At 50.8% G+C, this 20,534-nt stretch overlaps 1 protein-coding gene across 1 annotated transcript; it reads right to left on the reverse strand.

Annotated features, from left to right (window-relative positions):
- Positions 1–1,498: 1,498 nt before the first annotated feature.
- Positions 1,499–20,050, reverse strand: SESN2 (sestrin 2). Its single transcript, XM_008520146.2, has 10 exons — positions 19,916–20,050; positions 11,899–11,964; positions 9,934–10,131; positions 9,349–9,531; positions 9,026–9,238; positions 8,310–8,460; positions 7,610–7,728; positions 7,082–7,272; positions 3,999–4,143; positions 1,499–3,355 (listed from the first exon to the last, which is right to left on the reverse strand). Exons 1-10 carry the CDS (start codon positions 20,006–20,008, stop codon positions 3,269–3,271), a joined length of 1,446 nt encoding a protein of 481 aa, XP_008518368.2. The 5' UTR covers positions 20,009–20,050; the 3' UTR covers positions 1,499–3,268.
- Between the last annotated feature and the right edge of the window lie 484 nt (positions 20,051–20,534).

Raw genomic sequence — 20,534 nt, forward strand, 5'->3', positions numbered from 1 at the left:
TTTGGAGAGAAAAGTAATGTGATACAAGAGCTCTAGAATCAGACTGACAAGGATTCAAGTCCTACCTCAGTTGCGTGGCCTTGGGCAGGTATCTCAATACTGAATGGCTCCCTAGTGCTAGGTGCCAGGTACCTGAACGGTGCTAGGTGGTTGTCATGCATTATTTAATCCACACAACCCTCCTGTGGCCCTTGCATTATGAATTATTGTTTTAATTCCACTTCATGGATAAGGAAGTTGAGGAGGGAGAACTGAAATAACTTCCTGGTGGTCAGACATTAAACGTCAAAGCTGGAATTTGATCCCACATCTGTCCAACTGTTAAGTTGGTGTTCCCTCAACTCTCACTTTAAGTTCCTTTTCCACGTCTGTAAAATGGGAACACCACTCCTTTCTCACGGGGTTGTTGTAAATATAGATAAAATTTGAAAACATCTGGCAGTGGTCACTCAGTGCTACCTGGGAAAGAAATGAGAATGTTTTGCTCCCGTTTTTATGGCAGAGGAAACTTGAGGCACAGTGAAATTAATCACAGCCACTGCCCTCGGATAATGAGTGACTAAGTCAGAACCAGAATCCAAGTTCTATACTCCAAGTCTGATTTGCTTCCTCTCACGCTCTCTCAAAGGACTCTAGTGAAGATCAAGTGGATAGGACACTGCAAAAATGAAGAGGGTAAAGGGAAAAGAGGACATGGAGTCAATCAAGGGAGGCTTCCTGGAAGAGACAGATTTCACTTAATGACGGCAATGTTTAGAGGAAGTGGGAAGCCAGCAAGAGAGATCTTAGCTCTTAGTCATGATGTGGTTTTTCTGATAAGCTTGCTCGAGTTCCTGTGCCCAGAGAAGCTAAGAAGCTTGACCAAGGTCACACAGCTACTAAATGGCCCTGGCACAACTTGGGGGTCACAGCTAATTCCTTATGCCTTGTTCTGTCTCCTTGGTACTGGAGAGGGAAGGATAAGAAGCAGGTAAGCATAACGTCGTGGGGCAGGGGACACAAGGGATCCACCCAGAGATTCTCAGCCTCCCTCTGCCACAGGGGGAGCACTGTAATGCGAAAAACAGTAAGGTGAAAAGCCAAGGCCTCAGGGTCAGACAGACCCTGCTTGGAATCCTGGCTTCCCCGCTGACCACCTATGTGGCCTCAGCAATGTCACTTTACCTCTGAGTCTCACCTCTCTCCCAGGATTGTTGCAGATTCAGAGAAATGGCCTCCCAGAACCCAGCCTAGGGCCCGGCTTAGTGAGAAAAATAACATGGGTATTATTATTCCACAATGCCAGGCCAGCCACAGATGGGTTGGCAGGGCTGGACCCCCAAGGGACAGAAGTAAACTTTCAGTGCCAGCCACTCCCAACACTGCAGTCACCGAGCGCAGGTGCCCAGCAGGGGAGGGACTAGCAGGTCAGGTCCATGATGCAATTATAGCTCCCTGCTTTTGCTAAGTGGTGAACCATGACCCTTAGGAAATGGAAAAACAGACCACGAACGAGAAGTACAAAACCAAACCTCGGTGAACTTTTATTTCTCATCATACGGAACTGGGAGCAAAGCCAAGATTTCTGTCCTTGAACACTGGATACCCCCCCCACCCACAGGGGGACACTTACAGAGTCATCATGTCCCCTCGAATCTAAACCCCAGTGCTGGGGCCTCTCCAGTCCCACCCAGCATCGCTGCAGGGAGGGCTGAGGCCTGCAGGGGCCAGGCGCTTCCCCATGCCTGCACGGGCGTGAAATGTGGTGCACTGACTCGGCTCCTTTCCTGGCCGCTCCGCAGAGCAGGGTCAGAAGCAGCAGCATCCTAGCCCTTGCCCTTCTCCGGTCACCTCCGAACTGGTCAGAGAGGAGGCACGTTCTGCCAGAGGAAGGGCAAGAGAAGTCATAATTCACAGCTTATTTGCTACAGAAAGTGCCTGGGATCAGTCCTTGGCTGCTTCTGCCTCCAAGCAATCCACCGAAAATTGAGGTGAGGCGAGAGAAAGTGGGATGGGAGGGAGGGGTCCTTGGAAGGTCACAAGGGCAGATCTGGCTGCAGGAGTGGGGGTCCCCAGAGGCCTCAATGATCCTGCAAAATTCGCAGTTTGTTGCTGGCAGGATGGCCTGGGAATCCCAGAGTGAAGACTCAGACGTCATAGAAACGTAGTCCTGCCCTCAGTCTGCGACTGTGGAAACGGAGATCAAAGAGGTTTGGCAACATAGCCGTGGTCACTTGGCTAGTGGCAGGGCCCAAACAAGAACCCTGGGCTCTCCTGCCTCTCTTCCTGGGCCACGTGCCACCAACAGAGGCTCAACTTTTTGGCAAACGTCTGCAGCAGAGCCACAGGAGACAGGAGAGCCTGGGCCAGCCTCGGCAGGGCAGGCACAGCTCTGGGGAGAGCACGTTTCTCCCTGTCCTCTTCCTCTCAGGCATTGACTGTGGCTCCAGGGGTGGGGCCCTGAAGAACATTCCCCATAAAGAAGCAAAATACAGAGAATTTATAATATAATACTCGCTCCTCTTCCGAAGGCAAAGTGACCAACAGAGACCAAACTCTAGAGAGAATCTGTCTTTTTGATGTGCTTGGTCTCTCTCCTGGGGCCTCGCACCACCAGGCACAGGAGAAAAGGGTGAGAGGGCAAAGGAGGTCAAAGGAACTGAACTAGGACTGGGGTAACCAGGGAACAAAGGGCCTCGGGCTGCCTGACAACAGACTTTTAGGGAGTCGGACGCACAGACCAGCTGTGACCCCGACTTTCACATTGACAGGTGAATGGCAGGTGGGAGGTAATGCAATCTGGGAATGAGGGAGGAGGAGGAAAGGCCAAGCTGATTGGAGTGTCAGTCCCTGGAGCTGTTTGCCCCTCTCCCTTGGGGGCCAGCCAGGGACTTCCCAGTCTAGGAAGGCCACAGTGCTTGTGGTGCCTGGTCACACAAGCCCAAGCCTGCTGGCACACAAGTCCAAGCTCAGCCCATTTTTCCTTCCTGTGCTCTCTGTCTCTGTGGTCAGGGGCAGGAAGAAGGGCATGCCCCCTGGGGATCTGCTAGTCCTCTTCCAGCTCCCAGGGGCAGAGCTGAGATCCCAGAGTCAGTACAATGATCCTGTCCATCCCAGTGAGAAAAAGTGGGTATGGCTTGGGGGCTGCACATCACACACAAGCCAAGCCCCAGAGAGGGGTGGGGAGCATGGAACAGAAAGGGATCGGGGTCTGTTTCCAGACAGAAGTCCTTGCAGGGAGGAGGATGCGCCCAGGGTCAGCGGCTCTGGACCCAGGCCCTGGCGGGAGTCAGGTCATGTAGCGAGTGATGGCACGGAGGGCGTAGAGCAGGGCAGCTTGCATGCGGGCCTCCAGGAGCAGCAAGTTCACGTGGACCTGGGGCACAGAGGAGGGCTTGTGGGTAACTGATGTCACTCCTTGCCATCCCCATCCCTCCCCGATTGCCACTATCCCTGACCACTCACTGCATCCTGCCCTTTACTAGAGAGATGCCCTGACCTTTCCCAAGGTTCTGAGCGGTTCAGTGCAATGACTGCTGAAGAATTTCAAGCACATTCATCCCTATCATGACTCATCTCTTTATCCCTCCAAGCTAAAAACAAGAGCTACCACTGAGTACCTATTTGGGACCAGAGGTTTACATTCATTTTCTCATTTCATCCTCCCAGGAACCTTGAAATGCAGGCAGTGTTTATTCCCATTGTAAAGATAAAAAGCTCAGAGAGGCAAAGTGAGTTGTCCAAGGTCACACTGCTACCAAGCGGTAGTGTTATGATTTGAACCCAGGTCTTCCTCACTGCCACTGAGGACCCTGTGAAGCACATTCCCATTTTACAGGTGAGTAAATGGAGTCTGAAATCACACAGTGGAGTAGGTCTTGAGCCTAGAACAATACACCCAGGTGTCCCACCTGGCAGGACAGACTCAGTCTGGGGTACCTCATTGGGCCCTGACCCCTTGCACCCTCCACAGGCCGGGCTTGTCTACTTCTACTCTGCTCCTCCCCCACGGGTTGTACCTTCTCTGAGTGGCGGAAGTGCCTCCAGAAGAGGTTGTACATTCTCCGGGTGGTCTTCTCTGGGTAGCAGGCCACCGTCTTGATGTAGACCTTGAGGTTCCGCTCCAGGAGCTGGTTCACCTCCCCATAGTCATAGTCATCGTATCTGGATGGAAAGCCCCCAGAGCATCACTCAACCTCCGCTCCCAAAAGTGGCTCCTCTCCCTACCCCCACCCTACAGAAGGAGGAACAGAGAGAGGCAAGAAAAGGCAGAAGGTAGGAGGCAACTAGAAGCTTGGTTCCTCTTAGAAAAACAGCTGACGTCATATATCACAGGCCACCAGACTCGCAAGGGACCATCCCAAGCAATGCACAGAGAATGAGCATGTATTGAGTACCAACTACATGCCATGTGAACACGTGCTCATGGAATCCTCAAAACTGTACACTACTGTGTACAAAACTATTGTATAGTATTGTATAGTATTCATCGGGCTCATTTTATAGATCAAAGTGAGATTCAGAGAACTGAAGTCACTTGCCCTAGGTCACACAGCTGGGAATGGGATTCAAACCCAGCTCTCCTTGGCTCCAAGGTCATTTTCACTACTTTATAGTAAAGACCACGGAAGAGGGGGCAGGGGGTGAGTGCAAATATTTACCCTGGAGAAGGAAAAGAGAAAGAGCAAAAAGGAGCTGGTGCTCATTTTACGGATGAGCAAACTAAGGCCTGGAGAAGGCAATTAACTTGTTCAAAGTCAAAGAGCAAGTCAGTGATGACAAGTCTAGAAGCCACTTTGTCATTCCCCAGTCCAGTGAGCCAGTGAGTCATCACAGATCAGTGTGGATGGGAGAGAGAGGTTGAAAACCGGAGGACAGAGTTGGTAGATGAAGATACAGGAGCAAGGACCGTGACAGAGAGTGGAGGAGGCTGGACTTGAGAGCTGGGCAAGAACTAGCTTGTGCCACACTCCGAGATGCCCATCCATCCTTGGCCTCCTCTGGGTTAGAAACCTGCCAATGACCAGCAAGAGGCTGGCCAATTAAGTGCAGCTCAACCCGCTGAGTGAAATATGATTTACAGCTAGTAATATACAGAAATACACATTTTCTACAGGGAACATGTACCTTTTTAAAAATTGGGGGATGTTTTTTGATGCTTCGAATAAATAGATGAGAAAAGCAAGAAGAAAAATCATGTGTTCATTAAAATATGTTCACATTTGATTAAATGAGTAAAATAAGTGAAATAAGTAGGCAAGAAAATCTTTTTTTTTTTTGTAAAATTATCTATGTTCTAGTTATTTGTGTATGGAAAAAAGACAGGAAGAAAAAACAATAATAATAGCAGGTGGGATGACGGATAATTTTTATTTTCTTAACTTTTTGTTATCTGTTTTCTAAACTTACTAAAAACCTGTCTCTTTTTACAAACATCAAATACATATAGGGGCCGGCCCGATGGCGCAGGGGTTAAGTGTACATGTTCCGCTTCGGCGGCTCGGGGTTGGCTGGTTTGGATCTCGGGTGTGGACGTGGCACCACTTGGCAAGCCATGCTGTGGCAGGCGTCCCACATATAAAGTAGAGGAAGATGGGCACAGACGTTAGCTCAGGGCCAGTCTTCCTCAGCAAAAAGAGGAGGGTTGGCAGCAGATGTTAGCTCAAGGCTAATCTTCCTCAAATAAATAAATAAATAATATATATATATATATAAAAATAACCATTATAATTTCAACTGTACAAAAGCAACTATGTAAGAAAGAAAAAATGCAATAGAGAAAAATGTCACAGGATGTGGACATGGTTGTGGAGTAGTAGAATTTTAGGAAATCGTTTTTTTCCTTGATTCTTCGAATTTCCCACAATGTTATCAGAGTGAGATTTTTTAAAATAAAAAAATAATTGTTCTGTGTATATCCTTGACAAGAAATTTCACATCTAGGGTTTATCTACAAGGACTTGGGTCTAACACTATTCAGTGTACGTGGTGTTCGTTAATAGTGAAAAAACTGCAAACGACCTAAATATCCAACAATAGTGAAATGGTTGAATAATTATGCTTCATCCATACAGACACCATGCAGTGCTTAAAAAGCATAAAAGGTCTATTCATACTGACAAGGAAGGTGATTCACAAGAGACTGTTAGGTGAACAAAGCAAGTTGCGGAATATATTGAGTATGATCTCAGCACTGAAAAAGAAAAACCTACTCAAAAAAAATCAGAAAATACTTCGGTAACAAGATGAAAATGTAATTCATCCCAGTCTACACAGAGACAACCATTATTAAATAACATCTTAGTGTACAGCCTTCCACACATTTTCCATGAATGCATCCGCTTTTTTGTTTCCTTAGGAAAATTAGCCCTGAGCTAACATCTGCTGCCAATCCTCCTCTTTTTGCTAAGGAAGACTGGCCCTGAGCTAACATCCATGTCCATCTTCCTCTACTTTATATGTGGGACACCTTCCACAGCATGGTGTGCCAAGCGGTGCCATGTCTGCACCCGGGATCCGAACCGGCGAACCCCGGGCCGCTGAAGTGGAACAAGTGAACTTAACTGCTGCACCACCAGGCCAGCCCCAAATACATCCGCTTTTAGAAAAGAAAAAAAAAGGGAACAAAAAGAAGATCCTAGTTGGTAACCAGCTTTCTTGTCTCTCAATACATTTTGAACACTTTCCCAAGGCAATATAAAGAGATCACTATTATAATTTTTAATAGCTGCATAATATTTCACTGAATGGATACATCGTTATTTAAAGCTCCCTGTGGACAGGCATTTATGTTGCCCTTATTTACTGTGAGAGAAGAACTGCTATGTAGAATGGAAATACAAATATAACTATATCTATATCTACATAGTTATATATCTCGATAGTTATCTTCAGGGAGTGGAATTAAAGGGTTTCATTTACAAAGTTCAAATAGTCAGCACGTCTATTATTTTTTATAACCAGCAAAGAAATATATTTGCTTTGAAAAACAGTATAGGTAGGAAGAAAGGGAAAGAAAAACAAAGAGAAAAACAAACAACTGTGAGCTCAGACTGAGAACTTACAGGGCACACACACCCTGGATAAGGGGACAGGTGCTCACCTGATGCCAAAGACACAGTGGATGTAATTCCAGATGGCCCTGCGGAGCATGGAGGTGTCCACTCCAGTGTGCATGGCCATGGTGTTGTAGGTGAGGCTGTAGGCTGCCTGGAACTTCTCATCCAGCAGCTGCCCACCCTCGGGGTAGAGCCGCTGGATCAGTGAATAGCCATGGTCTTCCCAGGTATAATCCTGAGAAGCATGAGAAGGGGTCAGTGAGTAGAATCTTTGGGGCCTGAGGCTGGCCAGAGAGACTCTCTCCTCTGGAGCACGACCTGGCTCTCCATAATGCTGCCTCCCTACTGCAAATCTAAGCCGCTGCTTGGCCTGGGCCTGAGAGGCCGAGGAAGATGCACCTTGTTGATGACCTTCTCCCTGTGATCAGGATCCCCTGAGCTTAGGGCACAGATAGGACCCTTCATGATCCAGGGTTCCCCATTTCCCTCCTGGAATCTTCAGGGAGAGAAGGTGCCCACCCCTGCTTGTTTGTAAACCCGGAGCAATGCCAAGACTAGCAGGGAGAGCCTACCTGGGCGCGGAAGGTGGGGGGTGCCTCAGCCCCTCGCCGGGTGAAGTCCTCATACCCAAAAGTGGGGTCTTCCACAAAGCACAGCATGTCTGGGTGTGGAGAGGGCTCCAGAATGTCAGCTGAGGATGTCAGAGAGAGATCACAGTGAGGCCAAGGCATGGAGCACAGAGGCCTCCACTCCTGATTAATCATCAATAGGGTGCCAGGGAATGCAGAGCAGAGGGCCAGAGCAGGCAAAGCCCCTTGGGACACTGAGTGGAACCAGGACTTCAGCTGGAGCCAGGCCTGGGGGAGAAGGTAGACCAGGCCCACGCACCTGGGGATAAGGCCCCCAGTGATAACAACAGCAATCACAGCAGTAGTAATTTATGGAGCTGCCTACCCTGAGCCAGGCTCCATGCTAAGAGCTTTGTTTCACTGTCCCATTTACCCTACACACCAATCTTTCATGTGGGAGCAGACTGAGACCCTGAGATAGGAAGTGACGTGTCAGTGATCACACTGCCAGAAAAGTTAAAAGGCCAGGACTCAAACCCAGGTCTGACCCCAAAGCTCATGCTCAGAACCTCTTGGAAGGGGTGGTTGAGACATGGCTGCCTCCAAAATACAAGAGGTGCAGTGCATGGCGGTGCCTACTCCCCAGCACAGACGGTGTGGGAAGAGGACAGTCCCTGGAACTGGGACACCTGTGATCCTGTACCTGAGGGGGTCACCAGCAGGCTCTCTGACTTCTCCAGCTCAAAGCGGCTCTCCATCTCCTCCTGGGATGCTCCCTCGTCCCGCAGCAGGCTTTCCTGCAGCTGCCTCATGCGTTCCATCAGAGCTTCCACATCCCGGGCCGCCTCAAAGCCCTGGAGCAGGGACCCAGTAGTGACCATCTACTCTTCCCTCGGCCCCAGGAAACCGCACATCTTTCCCACACGCCAGGCCTTGCCAAATGATCATAAAGGCCTAGTGTCTCCTCTGAGCCAGCCACTGTGCTGGGCAGCTCACATGGTCTGTGTTCCCCAGAGTGAAGTGTAAAAAGCTACAGAATAGACATGTTTTCTCTGAGCATCCACTTCCCTCACAGGTAAGGGATTTTTAAAGTATCTATGTTATTATATTAAAATAAGCAAGGCCACCTTATAGAATAAGAGGCAAACTTTGTATTTTTAAAGGTGCCAAAAACCTGGAGACTTTAAGCCTATGGGGCTACATGCCGAGAAGCCAGTCACATAGTTATTTCATTTAATCCTCACAACCCGCTATGAAGTAGAGGTCTTTCTCCTCATTTCACAGATGAGGAAATTGAGCTTCAAAGTCAAATAACTTTTCTAAGGCCTCCCCCTGTGAGATAAGGAAGCAGTGGCTTCTACCGAAGGACCAGAGGCCACACCAGCTTCCTCTCCCACCAAGACCCAACCCATGACTTACCCCAGAGTTGTTCAATGGGTCCCTGCTGGGGGGGCTGCTCTGCTCACTGGGGGGTGAAGGTGCCTGGGGGGCAGGGCTGCCCTCCGGGTCCCCCTCAGGGAGGATGCCACAGCCAAACACGAAGGAGGCCAGCGAGTGGCAGTGGGTGAGCAGGACCAGAGCCTGGATGAGCTCCGCCAGGGACCAGCTGTGCTCGCCTGTCTTCAGCAAGGCCTGGAGAGGAAAGAAGGCCAGACTTGCTCAGTGCCTGCCCCTGGGCTGCCTGCCAGGCCCCAGCCCAACCCCTGTGCTCCCTCGGGGACCTGCCTCTCTGCCCACTGCACCTGGATGTGCTCCTTGGTGATGAGCCATGGCCGATGTGCCAGCAACTTGTTGATCTCACTGAGCTTGCGCAGCTTCTCAGGAGCACGGTGGAGCCCAAGCAGCCACTCAGGGTCACCTCCGGTCTGCAGAAACTCGGCCATGTGGGAGCCCACCAGGTAGGAACACTGGTGGCGGGCGGCAGCCTGTGGAGGTGGTAGACAGAGCCTAGGTCACCGTCTTCTTTCTGTGCCCTGCTCGGGGTGGGCACCCCATGGAGGGAGACATCCCAGGACTCGCTGTTGCCTGAGAGGCAGGAAACTTAGGTTCTAACCCCAGCTCTGACACTGATTTGTTGTCCTACCTTGGCAGGTCACCCGACTCCATTATGCCTCAGTTTCCCAACCTGTAAAGCAGGCACTGAAGAGGCCTCTCTTCAAAATCTAAGGTTCTAGGGATGATCAGGTAAAACCTGGGCTTTCTCCTGCTCTATGCTGCCTCTCTTCCTCATCTATGGATCAATTCAGCAGGCCCACAGCAAAGAGATCTGAGGATAGAACCCCCACCATGTGGTCACCCCTCTAAGAGCCAGGCTCAGACAGGCTCACCATTATGGCAATGTAGTGGCGCCAGGAGCTGGCCAGGGGCCCATCTGTGTGTAGCAGCAGGTAGTGCAGGCGCCAAAAGCTGCTAAGGTAGTCGGGGTGCAGGCCCATCACCACTGCCAGGTTGTCCGCCCGCCCCGAGGACATCAGCGCCTCCAGCCGCAGGTGCTGCTCCAGGCTCTCAGCTCCCTCCTGAAGGACCTGCCAAGCAAAGGTGAGGAGAGCACGGGTCCCCCTCCTACCCACCCCACCAGAGACCAACATAGTCATTGCAGTGGGATTATAATAGCAAGGAGCCGAAAACAACCACCATGTCCAAAAAAAGGAGAAGAGGGGAGGAAAAGATATTTCATTAAGTGACTGAATAAATAGATTATATTAGTATATAGTATAGATAGTATATTAAAGTACAGTTTCTGCTGCCTTCCTGAAGCTTCTCTTCTAACAGTGCAAATCCATGCAACCATGGGAGGGGGGTAGAAAATAGTTCACATTTCCTGAGGGCTTTCTCCGTACCAGGTCCGAGCTTGGAGCTTTCCTTGCATTAGCTCATTGAATCTTCCCAGTTCTCCTGTGAGGTGAATACTATTATTTTCCCCCACTGACAGCTGAGGAAATTGGGGCCCAGAGAGGTTTCATTCTTTGCTCAAGGTTACAGATCTAGTAAATGCCAGAACCAGGATTCAAATCCAGATTAACCCCAAAGCCTCTTTCTTTCCTTTATTATAAAGGAGGAGTGGTTATTTATAAGAGATAAAATATAAGAACGCTACTTGAGCTTCAAATTCTGGGCTCCAGACATAAAAAACCAGGTGGTTGTTTGCTTTGCATTTACAAAGGGTGGAGGGAGCTAGGGGGTTTAGACATTTGTTAACAGCTCATTAACTACTTGGCCTGCACGTTTAGGAAAGGAAAGAGGACAAGGAAACAAAACATTTGTCTTTGTTCATTGAAAGCCAAAGAAAAAGAAGGAAACTGTTGTTTTTTAATTTTTCTCTGCATGTGTTTAGAAGGTACCCCCCCACTACCAACCCCACTTTAGAATGTCAGCTGCATGGTGGCAAGGATTTTTGTCTTGTTCCCTGCTGCATGCTCAGCACCTAGGACAGTGCCTGATACAGCTTAATCCTTCAAAAGGTATCTGCTAAGTAAATGAATGGGTGATCTGATTCAACAGATGAAAGATGTCTTTGTTGTATTAAGTGAAAAAACAAAACGAAACATAAAAACAACCAAAAAGAAAAATATGTTGTAAACTATGACCTTGGTTCTGTATGGAAAAAAGTCTGGAAAACAGTAGCAAATAGTTAACTAGCAGTGATTATCTCTGTAGGAGGTGGGATTACAAGAGATTAGAGCTTTCTGAAACATTGGAAATTTTTTAAATAATCAACATATATTACTTTTGAAGTCGAAAAAAACTTTAATATATATGCACAAAGAAGAGAAGATAAACATAGATAGTTCTATCTTCTTAAGGAAAAACAGGCCTTGTTCTGGGAATCAAAAGTTTGTTCAGGGGCCGGCCCCATGGCCGAGTGGTTAAGTTCACGTGCTCTGCTTCAGTGGCCCAGAGTTTTGCTGGTTCGGATCCTGGGCGTGGACATGGCACTGCTCATCAGGCCACATTGAGGTGGCATCCCACATGCCACAGCTAGAAGGACCCACAACTAAAATATACAACTATGTACCAGGGAGCTTTGGGGAGAAAAAGGAAAAATAAAATCTTTAAAAGAAAAAAAAAAGTTTGTTCAATACCTAGCTGTGTGACTAACACTTCATCTCTTTGAGCCTGTTTCTTCCCAGCAAAATGAGGCTAATACTCCTGCTTTGCAGATTAAATGAGTCAGGAATCTGAAGGGGTGGTTTCAAAGCTGCTATTTCAAGAGATAGGAAAAGACCCTCACCCACCCAATGCCCCATGTCCTTTCTTCCCAGGGACCAATTCCTAACCCCTTCCAAGCTTACCTCCTCCACTGGGATGAAGGCGCTGGGCCCTCGGGGGCCTCGCCGAGCCCGGCTCTCCCTCTGCTCCTAGAAGGAAGCACATCACAGTTCGTTGAAGGTAAAGGGGAGGACTAAGAGGATATTTATCTCTCCAGTTTTCTCCTCCTATGTGAGAGGCCATACTGAGCTTTCAAAACCACCTTTCTGGTGCACCCTGCATGGAGGAGTCAGGTGGGAGATATATGCCTGTTTGGTGGGTGGAGAAAGGGTAAGCAAGAAAGAGGGCTCACCCTACAGGCTGAGTTCTTCAGGAACTGGGCAGGGACCCAGGAGCCCCAGTATTGGGTGGGAGGGGCCCAGAGAAGGGAAATATATAGTCACCATGTTGTACATCTCTAGGAGGCCACCTTCTTGGCAGGCCTGGAGAACCCATACAAGAACCCCCCTCATTTGTATCCCAAAGCTAGGTCACCCAGTACCCTAGATTCCTATGATGAGGCTTCAGTCTCTCTCAAATTGTCATCTCTTCTTCCCTCCCACCATCACCACCTCATAGACTACCACTGTCTTTTTTTGTGTGTGAGGAAGATTTGCCCTAAGCTAACATCAGCACCAGTCTTCCTCTATTTTATGTGTGGGATGTCTCCACAGCATGGCTGATGAGTAGAGTAGGTCCGCGCCCAGGATCCGAACCTGCAAACCTGGGCCGCCGACGTGGAGCATGTAGAACTTGAACCACTCAGCCATGGGTCCGGCCCCATACCACCATCTCTTGTCTGGACCACTACCCACAGCCTCACCAATGGTCTCCCTGCCTCCATAGCCCTACCCTCTCCTATCTATCCTTTACTAAATTAACAAAACAAATGAGTACATAAAACATCCTCCCTGAACCCCACCTCTAGGACTAGGAGCAGATTTAGTGAGTACATGACCCTGGTGGTATCTAAAGGGGGCAAACGTTCTGTAGCCAGAGTAAACTTTCTCAAGAGCAAATCTGATCAACTGGCTTAAAACCCTGCTTCTACCCCCTTAGCCTTCCAGATAAATTAGTGTCTCAGGCCCATCGCCCTCCCACCGGCCACTCCTCTTGCAGACCTAACTCTTATACTCTTCCAGGTCCGGGAACCCTCTTCTGACCCTCATCTGTGACCCCACAATTCCCAGTGCTTTTGCTTTTGAAAACATTGTCTTCCGCCTGACTTAGGGCTCCCTACTAGCAGATCACATTTCGTGGAGAGCAGGGCCAGGTCATTCATACTAGTCTGTGAATGAAGAAAACAGAAAGCAGAGAGGCGTGGAGGGAGCCAGGGCCGGGCGTGCCATGCTGACGTGAGCAGCTCTTCTGACGCGCACGTCCTGGAGCCTCTTTGGAAGCCACCAGTCACGTACTCACTGAATCTGCTGCTAGTCCTCGAGGTGGGGTTCAGGGAGGATGTTTTATTTACTCATTTGTTTTGATAACTGGGAGGGGGCTCTCAGCACTGGCCTCGGAAAGAGTTCACTGAAACCAGAGCCATGCCCTCCCTGGACAGAGACAGTGTCCCCCTAACTCTCCCCTTCTCATTCAAATCCAGACCTAGTACCAACCCCCACATGTCCGGGGACTACAGATGGAACCTTCCTTCTCAGATGGCCAAACCTCTGAGGGAGGCAGAGCTCGGGGACTCTGAAAGACCACAAAGGAAAGAACAATGGGACCTGGAAGTCAGTGAGTACCAATTCTGCCACTAACTTGCTGTGTGACCCTGGAGAAAGTAATCTAGACTCTCTAGGCTTTAATCTTTGGCAACGAGAGTAGTTGGCTGACGGCTCCGGCCCCTTTTGGCCCACACTCCTGGGAGCTACCAGGCCAGGCTGGTCCAAGTCCAGCATAGAAACCACGACCATCCCCATCACTCCCGCTTCGGCTTCCCTCCTCCCTCACCAAAGAGAAAGAGCCTAACAGCTCTGTCTGCGAGATAAGGATTGCTGACTCCACAAACTGGGCCTCCCCGCCGCTGCCGCCCAGGGGACCTGAGGACAGACAGAAAACCGCAGCGGGGTGGGGTGGGGACGGGCAGGGGGAGACTGGGTTTGGGGAGCGGGGACTAGGGGGCAGGGGAGGAATAGGAAACAGCCTTGGGAATCTCTTCTCCCTCTAATATCTGCCCCAGGAGCTGTGAAGGGAAGGAACTGATACCTGTGGTTCTTTAAGTGATAGGTCTGGATCCACCAACATTTTCAGCCCTAATAATGATGGTAACAATAATAATAAAGTAGAGTCGAGTTAAAAGATAAGGGCTCTTGACCCAAACTGCTTTGGCTCAAATGAGAACTCCACCACCTCCTATCTGGTAGCTATGGAAGCCTCAGTTTCCTTGCAAATAATGGGGATACCCACTTCCCCCTGGGTAGTCAGGAGGATTTAATAAGATCCTGCCCTGCAGCCCTGACCTCAGTACCTCCATCACAGTGAGCACTTAATAAAAGTCATCTATCATTAACCTCATCGTTATTTCAAACAAAGCCTATGAATCCAAGCAGTACTTTAGAATCCCTTTGAGAAGCTTTTAAAGAAATACCAATGCCGAGGTCCCACCTCCAGCAATTCTAATTTAATTGGGCGGGGCCCGGCATGATTTAGAGCCAGGGGGGAAGGCCATTGTTTTGCACCATTTATTGATCACTTTCTCAAGTATCAGGCACTGTGCTAAACGCTTTCCAGGCGGAACCAGAATTAATCTGTTCACTCGACAGACGTTTTTGATGACTCCATTGCAGGCAGCCAGAATACAGGAGTAAAAAGACAGAGTCAGCCTTCACAGGATTTACGATTTCATGGAGAAAGACAAACAAATGATGAATAGGATTTCAAATCATAGATTATATAAAGTAAACAACATAGAGCAATGAGAGTGTCTGATGGAGTGGTGGGGTGTGCAATATTTTAGTCTGAATAGACAGGGAGAGCCACTGAGGAGGTACCCTTTGAGCTGATGTCTAAATATCAAATATCAAAATGAGCTGATGAGAAGGCAGCAGGGCCTGTAAAGATCTAGGGGACCAGCATTCCAGCCAGAGGGAACAGAAAGTGTAAAGCCTCGAAGGCAAGAAGAACTAGATTCTAATCCAGAGCTCCAATACCCCCAATGCTTCCCTGACCTTGACACACACAACTTCACGGGAAGGGGACAGGGCAGGGTCCCACTGCCAAGAGATGACACCTCCAAATCAGCCCTCCCCTATCCCCTGGGGTAGCGAGTCAATAATAACAAAGGTAGGGAACAACACTGATTACCGCTGGCTAAGCATTTATTTCATGTGCACTTTAAGGTAGGAGCTACAGGCACGTTTGCCTAGGTGGTCCAGCATTTGCTGGTTTGCATCTAGGGTGTGGACCTACACACCTCTTGTCAAGCCACGCTGTAGCAGGTGTCCCACATATAAAAAATAGAGGAAGATGGGCACAGATGTTAGCTCAGGGCCAGTCTTCCTCAGCAAAAAGGAGGGTTGGTGGTGAATGTTAGCTCTGGCCTAATCTTCCTCAAAAAAAAACCAGATAGGAACTACTACTAGTAGGGCCCCCATTTTGCAGATGTGATCAAGACTCCAAGAGGTCAAGTCACTTGTGGTCATCAGCCAGGAAGGAGGTGGCAGAGTTGGGATACAAACCAGGTTTCTGCAAGCGCAGAAACTATTCCCATCCTCTAAACTTCTCAAGGTCTCAACAGCCCCATGGCTTTGTACCTGGGGTTCACCAGGAGAGAGAAGCCCCTTCTCCCTGCCACAGCCCCGGGGATCCGCTGCCCCCAGTCACGGCACCTGGCACACTGTGTTATTTCTCACCTTGAGGGCACACACTGGATCGAGTTCCCTGTTGTTACCCCGGTGTCTAGCATAGCACAGTACAATAGAACTTTCTGCAATGATGGACTATTCTAAACCTGCATTGTCCAATAAAGACAGAAGCTTCTAGCCACGGTGGCTGAGCATTTGAAATGTGACTAGGGCAACTAAAAAACTGAATTTTTTTTCCCTTTTTTATAAAGATTGGCACCTGAGCTAACAACTGTTGCCAATCTTTTTTTTTTTCTGCTTTTTCTCCCCAATCCCCCCAGTACATAGTTGCATACTTTAGTTGTAGGTCCCTCTAGTTGTGGCACGTGGGACGCCACCTCAGCATGGCCTGATGAGTGGTGCCATGTCTGTGCCCAGGATCCAAACCGGCGAAACCCTGGGCTGCCGAGGCGGAGTGCGCAAACTTAACCACTTGGCCATGGGGCTGGCCCCTAAAAAACTGAATTTTTAACTTAAAAAATTTAATTTACCTAAATTTATGTGGCTAAGGTCTACAATATTGAACAGTGTAGGTTCAGCACACCTGATAAAGGCAAGATCCCCACCCCCAGTTTACAGATGAAGGAAGGGAAACCAGAGGGGGCAGGTAACGTAACCAAGGTAACACAGCTAGTATGGGGCAGAGGGGAGAGATCAATGGTGGCTGTTGGTATAGTTCCAGCTGAGGGGATCACCCAGAGCAGCAGGAACACTGACGACACACAGCCCTCTGGGTAGCCACTCAACAAGGAGGGCTTCAGGCAAGTTGTAAAAAGAGGATAGTTCCCTCAGAGCTCAGTGTCTGGTTTCTAATTTAAGCGTTCACTAAATGTTTATTTTTATATTAGGTTAGGCACTTGCACACAGGTTCCATCTAATCTTCATCACTTTCAGGCTGGGGCTGGGGTCTCTATTTTGCACACAAGGAAAGATTAAGAGTAAGGTTCCAACAGTTAAGCACTGACAAGTGGCCACTCTGAGATTTGAACTCAGCTCAGTCTGGCTTCCAAGGGTTCTGTCCACCTACATCTGCCTCTTGGAGTAGCCCCAGCCTTTATTCTTGATATCTTATCCAGAGCCTGCCATCCCCAGGACTTAGCTACAGACACCTGTGAAGTCACTCTGCCAGCTAGGAAGGGACAGAGACTCCCCTGTCCCACCCCATGGACAGCTGTGGTCTGAACCCAGATACTTGTCTGGGTTCACACCTGAGAGGGAGACACAGCCCAAGCAGACTCTGACCTCCAGCCTGGTGGGGAAGAGGGTGTGAGTGGTGCCATAAACTCCTATGCCCACCATGGGCTGGGCACTAGGCTAAGCGCTTTACACATCTGATCTGGCTGATCTCTCACAACAACCCGGGGGGAAATAGGTCTGATTACCCTTTCTTCAGAGACAGCTCAGCGAGGCTCTTTCTGAGTCCTGTTCCAGACGGCACAGCTCAGATCTGACTTCAAAGCCTGCACAGTTCACAAGGGTCAGCTAAGCCACAAGGGGCAAATGGTTAGGAGCCATTATTAGGTGCTAAGAACAGTGCTGGGGATGTGACCTACAGAGTGTTCCTAGTCTAGCAAGGGAGATAGGCAAGAAACGGCTGATTACACAACTGTTACACCATAAGTGGGATAAAAGCTCCTACAACGGAGAAGGGGGAGTGGAAGAAGGTATGCAGAGGGGCCTTATCTGGCAGGGGAGGAAAGGCTTCCTCAAGGAAGTGATATTTGAGGAAGTGATTCTAGAGCTAACAGGGCTCTGAAAACATACTACCAGTACCAGAGTGACGCATCTGAAGGCCTTGACCCCTTGAAAGGGCATGTGGTAAGTGAGGGGAGTTGAGGGGGCTGAACCTTTGGGTCTTCCCTTGGGCCTTGGGCTTCAGGCTCTGCAAGTTCAGCACCCTGTGGTCTCCTAAGGATTCCACTTAAAGCAGACATCTTCCCAAGGTCCTCTTTTCTTGAGAGAGAAGAATATTTAGGGCGAGTCCAGACATCACCAGCTTTTCCCTCTGCTGACAGGTGGCTTCCATCGAAAAGCCGCTCCCTCAGGGTCTGCCCAGACCACCTGGGGCACCCCCTTCTCCCCAGACTGCTTCCCAGGCACTGGCCCCCAGAGCGATGGACCAACTCTCACCTCAGGCAGAAGGCATGGGCTCTGGCAACCCCTGTGAGACACTCTGGGGGAAGGGAAATGTGCACTATGGCCGCATGCTAACAAGAGCCAGCATGTCTGATGCAGTTACAATGTTCCAGGCTCTTCGCTTGGCCTTTGCTTGTCTTCTCAGTCAATTCTCCCAACCATCCCTCGTAGATACTATCAAATCTCCATGGGAGGAAGTTGCGGATCAGAGAAGTAATCACTTGGCCAAGGTCACATGGCAAGTGAGTGGGAGGGCTGGGACGGGAACCAGGAGCTCTGCTCTGCGGCTCCAGTGCCCAGGTGCTCTCAATAAAGACCATTTCCATTTTTTAACAAAGACAGGAAACAGAGAGTAAAGTGACTTGGTCAAAGTCACCCAGTTGAGAAGCGGCAGGAGCAGGTTTTGTTCCTCCACGTGGGGCTCCTAAACTGCGGTGGGGAAGGATAAACAAGCTAACAGATAACACAGGACAGGGGCCGCCCGGTGGCGCAGCGGTTAAGTTCGCATGTTCTGCTTCAGCGGCCTCCGGTTTGCTGGTTTGGATCCCGGGTGCGGACCTACGCGCCGCTTGGCAAGCCATGCTGTGATAGGCGTCCCACGTATAAAGTAGAGGAAGATGGGCACGATGCTAGCTCAGGGCCAGGCTTCCTCAACAGAAAAAGGAAACGCAGGACACAAACCATCCACGGCTGGAGGTAGGACCGCCAGAAACCATGCATTTCAGAGAAGGGCAGCAAATTTTCCCAGGGTCACAGTTTAGGACTAGCACTTTGGCTCCCAGCCCCAGTAATACACTTGGCACCACTTGCACCATGCTCCAGGTCTGGAAACTAAAGAAACAAGCGAAACTCCCTGTGGTGCCAAGGACACTGGGAAATCCTAGAGACACAGGCCAAAGAATGAGCTACTCTGTGGGGTTAGTGAAGGAAGCCTCTTCATAGCTGTTCCTGGGCCTCGATTTTCGCATCCTGTAAAATGGGGCTATAGTGTAGCTCACAGTTTGCTAGTTTAGTCCTGAGGACTCAGAGAAAAGGTAAAACCCGGAGCCTGGCCTCTAGTTAAGTGCTTAATGATAAGATGTCTATTACCGGGGCGGCCCCCATCGCGGAGTGGTTAAGTTCTCAGGCTCTCCTTCGGTGGCCCAGGGTTTCGCTGGTTGGAATCCTGGGCACTGACACGGCACCACTCATCAAGCCATGCTGAGGCGGCATCACACATGCCACAACTAAAAAAATACACAGCTATGTACCTGGGGGCTTTGGGAGAAAAAGGAAAAATAAAATCTTCGGGGGAAAAAAAAAAGATGTCCATTACTGATGGTGGTGGTGATGGGGGGCGATGGCGGGGGGGGGGGTGTCGGATCAGGCCTAGCCTTATTCCTAGCCGCACTGCAAAGGGAGTCCCTGCGAAACAAACTTCTGGGACCTCAGATCACTTAGTAGGGCGCAGCTTAATCGGCGCCCGGCTTCGGGAGCCGCGGCCAGGGTTTCCCCCTCTTTCGCCAGCTTTGCCGCCGCCTCCCCTCGCCGTGGACCCGACAGCCTGCCAAAGCCCCGGAGCGCCCGCGCCCCCACCTCCAAAGCAGGGGTGCAGGTGAGGGCGGGGGACGAGGTCGACCTTCGCTGATCACTCTCAGGTGCCCCATTCCCGGCCCTGCGGGATTGGAGCAGGCACGTATCCTACCGAGAAACAGTCCCTCGGCCCGCCAGCCCCCGCCTAGAGGAAGGGACTCTGCGGAAGGGGGCGGGGAGGAGGAGTGGTCGGGCCGCTGCGGCTGGGATTTGCCTGGACTTGAAGACACTCTCGACAAGAGCCCAAACCCAAGATAACCTCCGAAGGCTCCGCTCTCATTGGCCAGGAGTCCGAGGGAGGGTTGGAGGGCTCCACAGCCCCAGGGGTAGGGGCCGGAGAGGGCCGAGGCTGCCAGTTGATGCAACCCCATTCCTGGCTTACGCGTTCCACTCCCCCTTCCCGAGTCCGGGGGGCGGAGGCGGGGGCGGGGGGGCTCACGGACTCAGCGGGGACAGCCAGAAGCTCGGACGAGGCTCAAGGGAAGAGTGGCGTCGCTCGGCCGTCGCTTACCTCCTCGGCCCCGGGGCCGCCGCCGCCGCCGCCCCGGGCGAACGGCAGGTAGCCTTTCAGCTCCGTGCGGCACTCGGAGTCCGCAACGATCATGGTGTGCTCCAGGTCCCACCGCGGCTCGCCGAAGGCCAGTGCACCCCTGGCGGGTTTGGACGGATGCGCGCAGGAAGCCGGGACTGGGGCCGCTGGGGAGGTTCTAGAGCCCGGGCGTCTCTCGGGGTTCCAGAACGCTCCGAAAGCCTCGAATCCGGGCACGACCGCTGCTGCGCTGGACTCTCCTTTCCTCCGGCTTCTGGAGCGGTGAATGCCCTCGGGAGCCCGGGACTGGTCGCGGCGCAGGGGTTCTCACGGCCCGGAGTGCCCCTGGAGTCCGCAGTGGCCGGGGCTGCTTGCAGACCCAGCGCTCCTCAGCATCCCCGCCGCGGAACTGCCAGCGCTCGCCGGGCTCTGACACCAGCAGCGCCGCTCAGCCGGCTGCGGTCCCTGGGCGAGGGCGGGGACACAAAAGCCCCGCGCCGCAGCCAATCAGATGCCTGTTTCCCGGGGAGGCGGGGGCCACACCTCCCTCTGGAGCCGACAGCTGGGCCAATCGGCACCAGGAAGCGCCCGGGAACTCTGG

Source organism: Equus przewalskii, chromosome 2, assembly GCF_037783145.1.
Source record: "Equus przewalskii isolate Varuska chromosome 2, EquPr2, whole genome shotgun sequence".
In the NCBI taxonomy this organism is placed as follows: domain Eukaryota; kingdom Metazoa; phylum Chordata; class Mammalia; order Perissodactyla; family Equidae; genus Equus; species Equus przewalskii.

What these genes read in the sequence shown, in the direction of transcription:
- SESN2 (XM_008520146.2), bottom strand. Translation starts at nt 20,008, where the DNA reads ATGATCGTTGCGGACTCCGAGTGCCGCACGGAGCTGAAAGGCTACCTG. An exon ending in CCTTCATCCCAGTGGAGGAG is followed by an intron (nt 10,132 to 11,898) that starts GTAAGCTTGGAA and finishes TTTGCTTGGCAG; the next exon opens with GTCCTTCAGGAGGGAGCTGA. An exon ending in CACTGTGTCTTTGGCATCAG is followed by an intron (nt 4,144 to 7,081) that starts GTGAGCACCTGT and finishes CTTTCCATCCAG; the next exon opens with ATACGATGACTATGACTATG.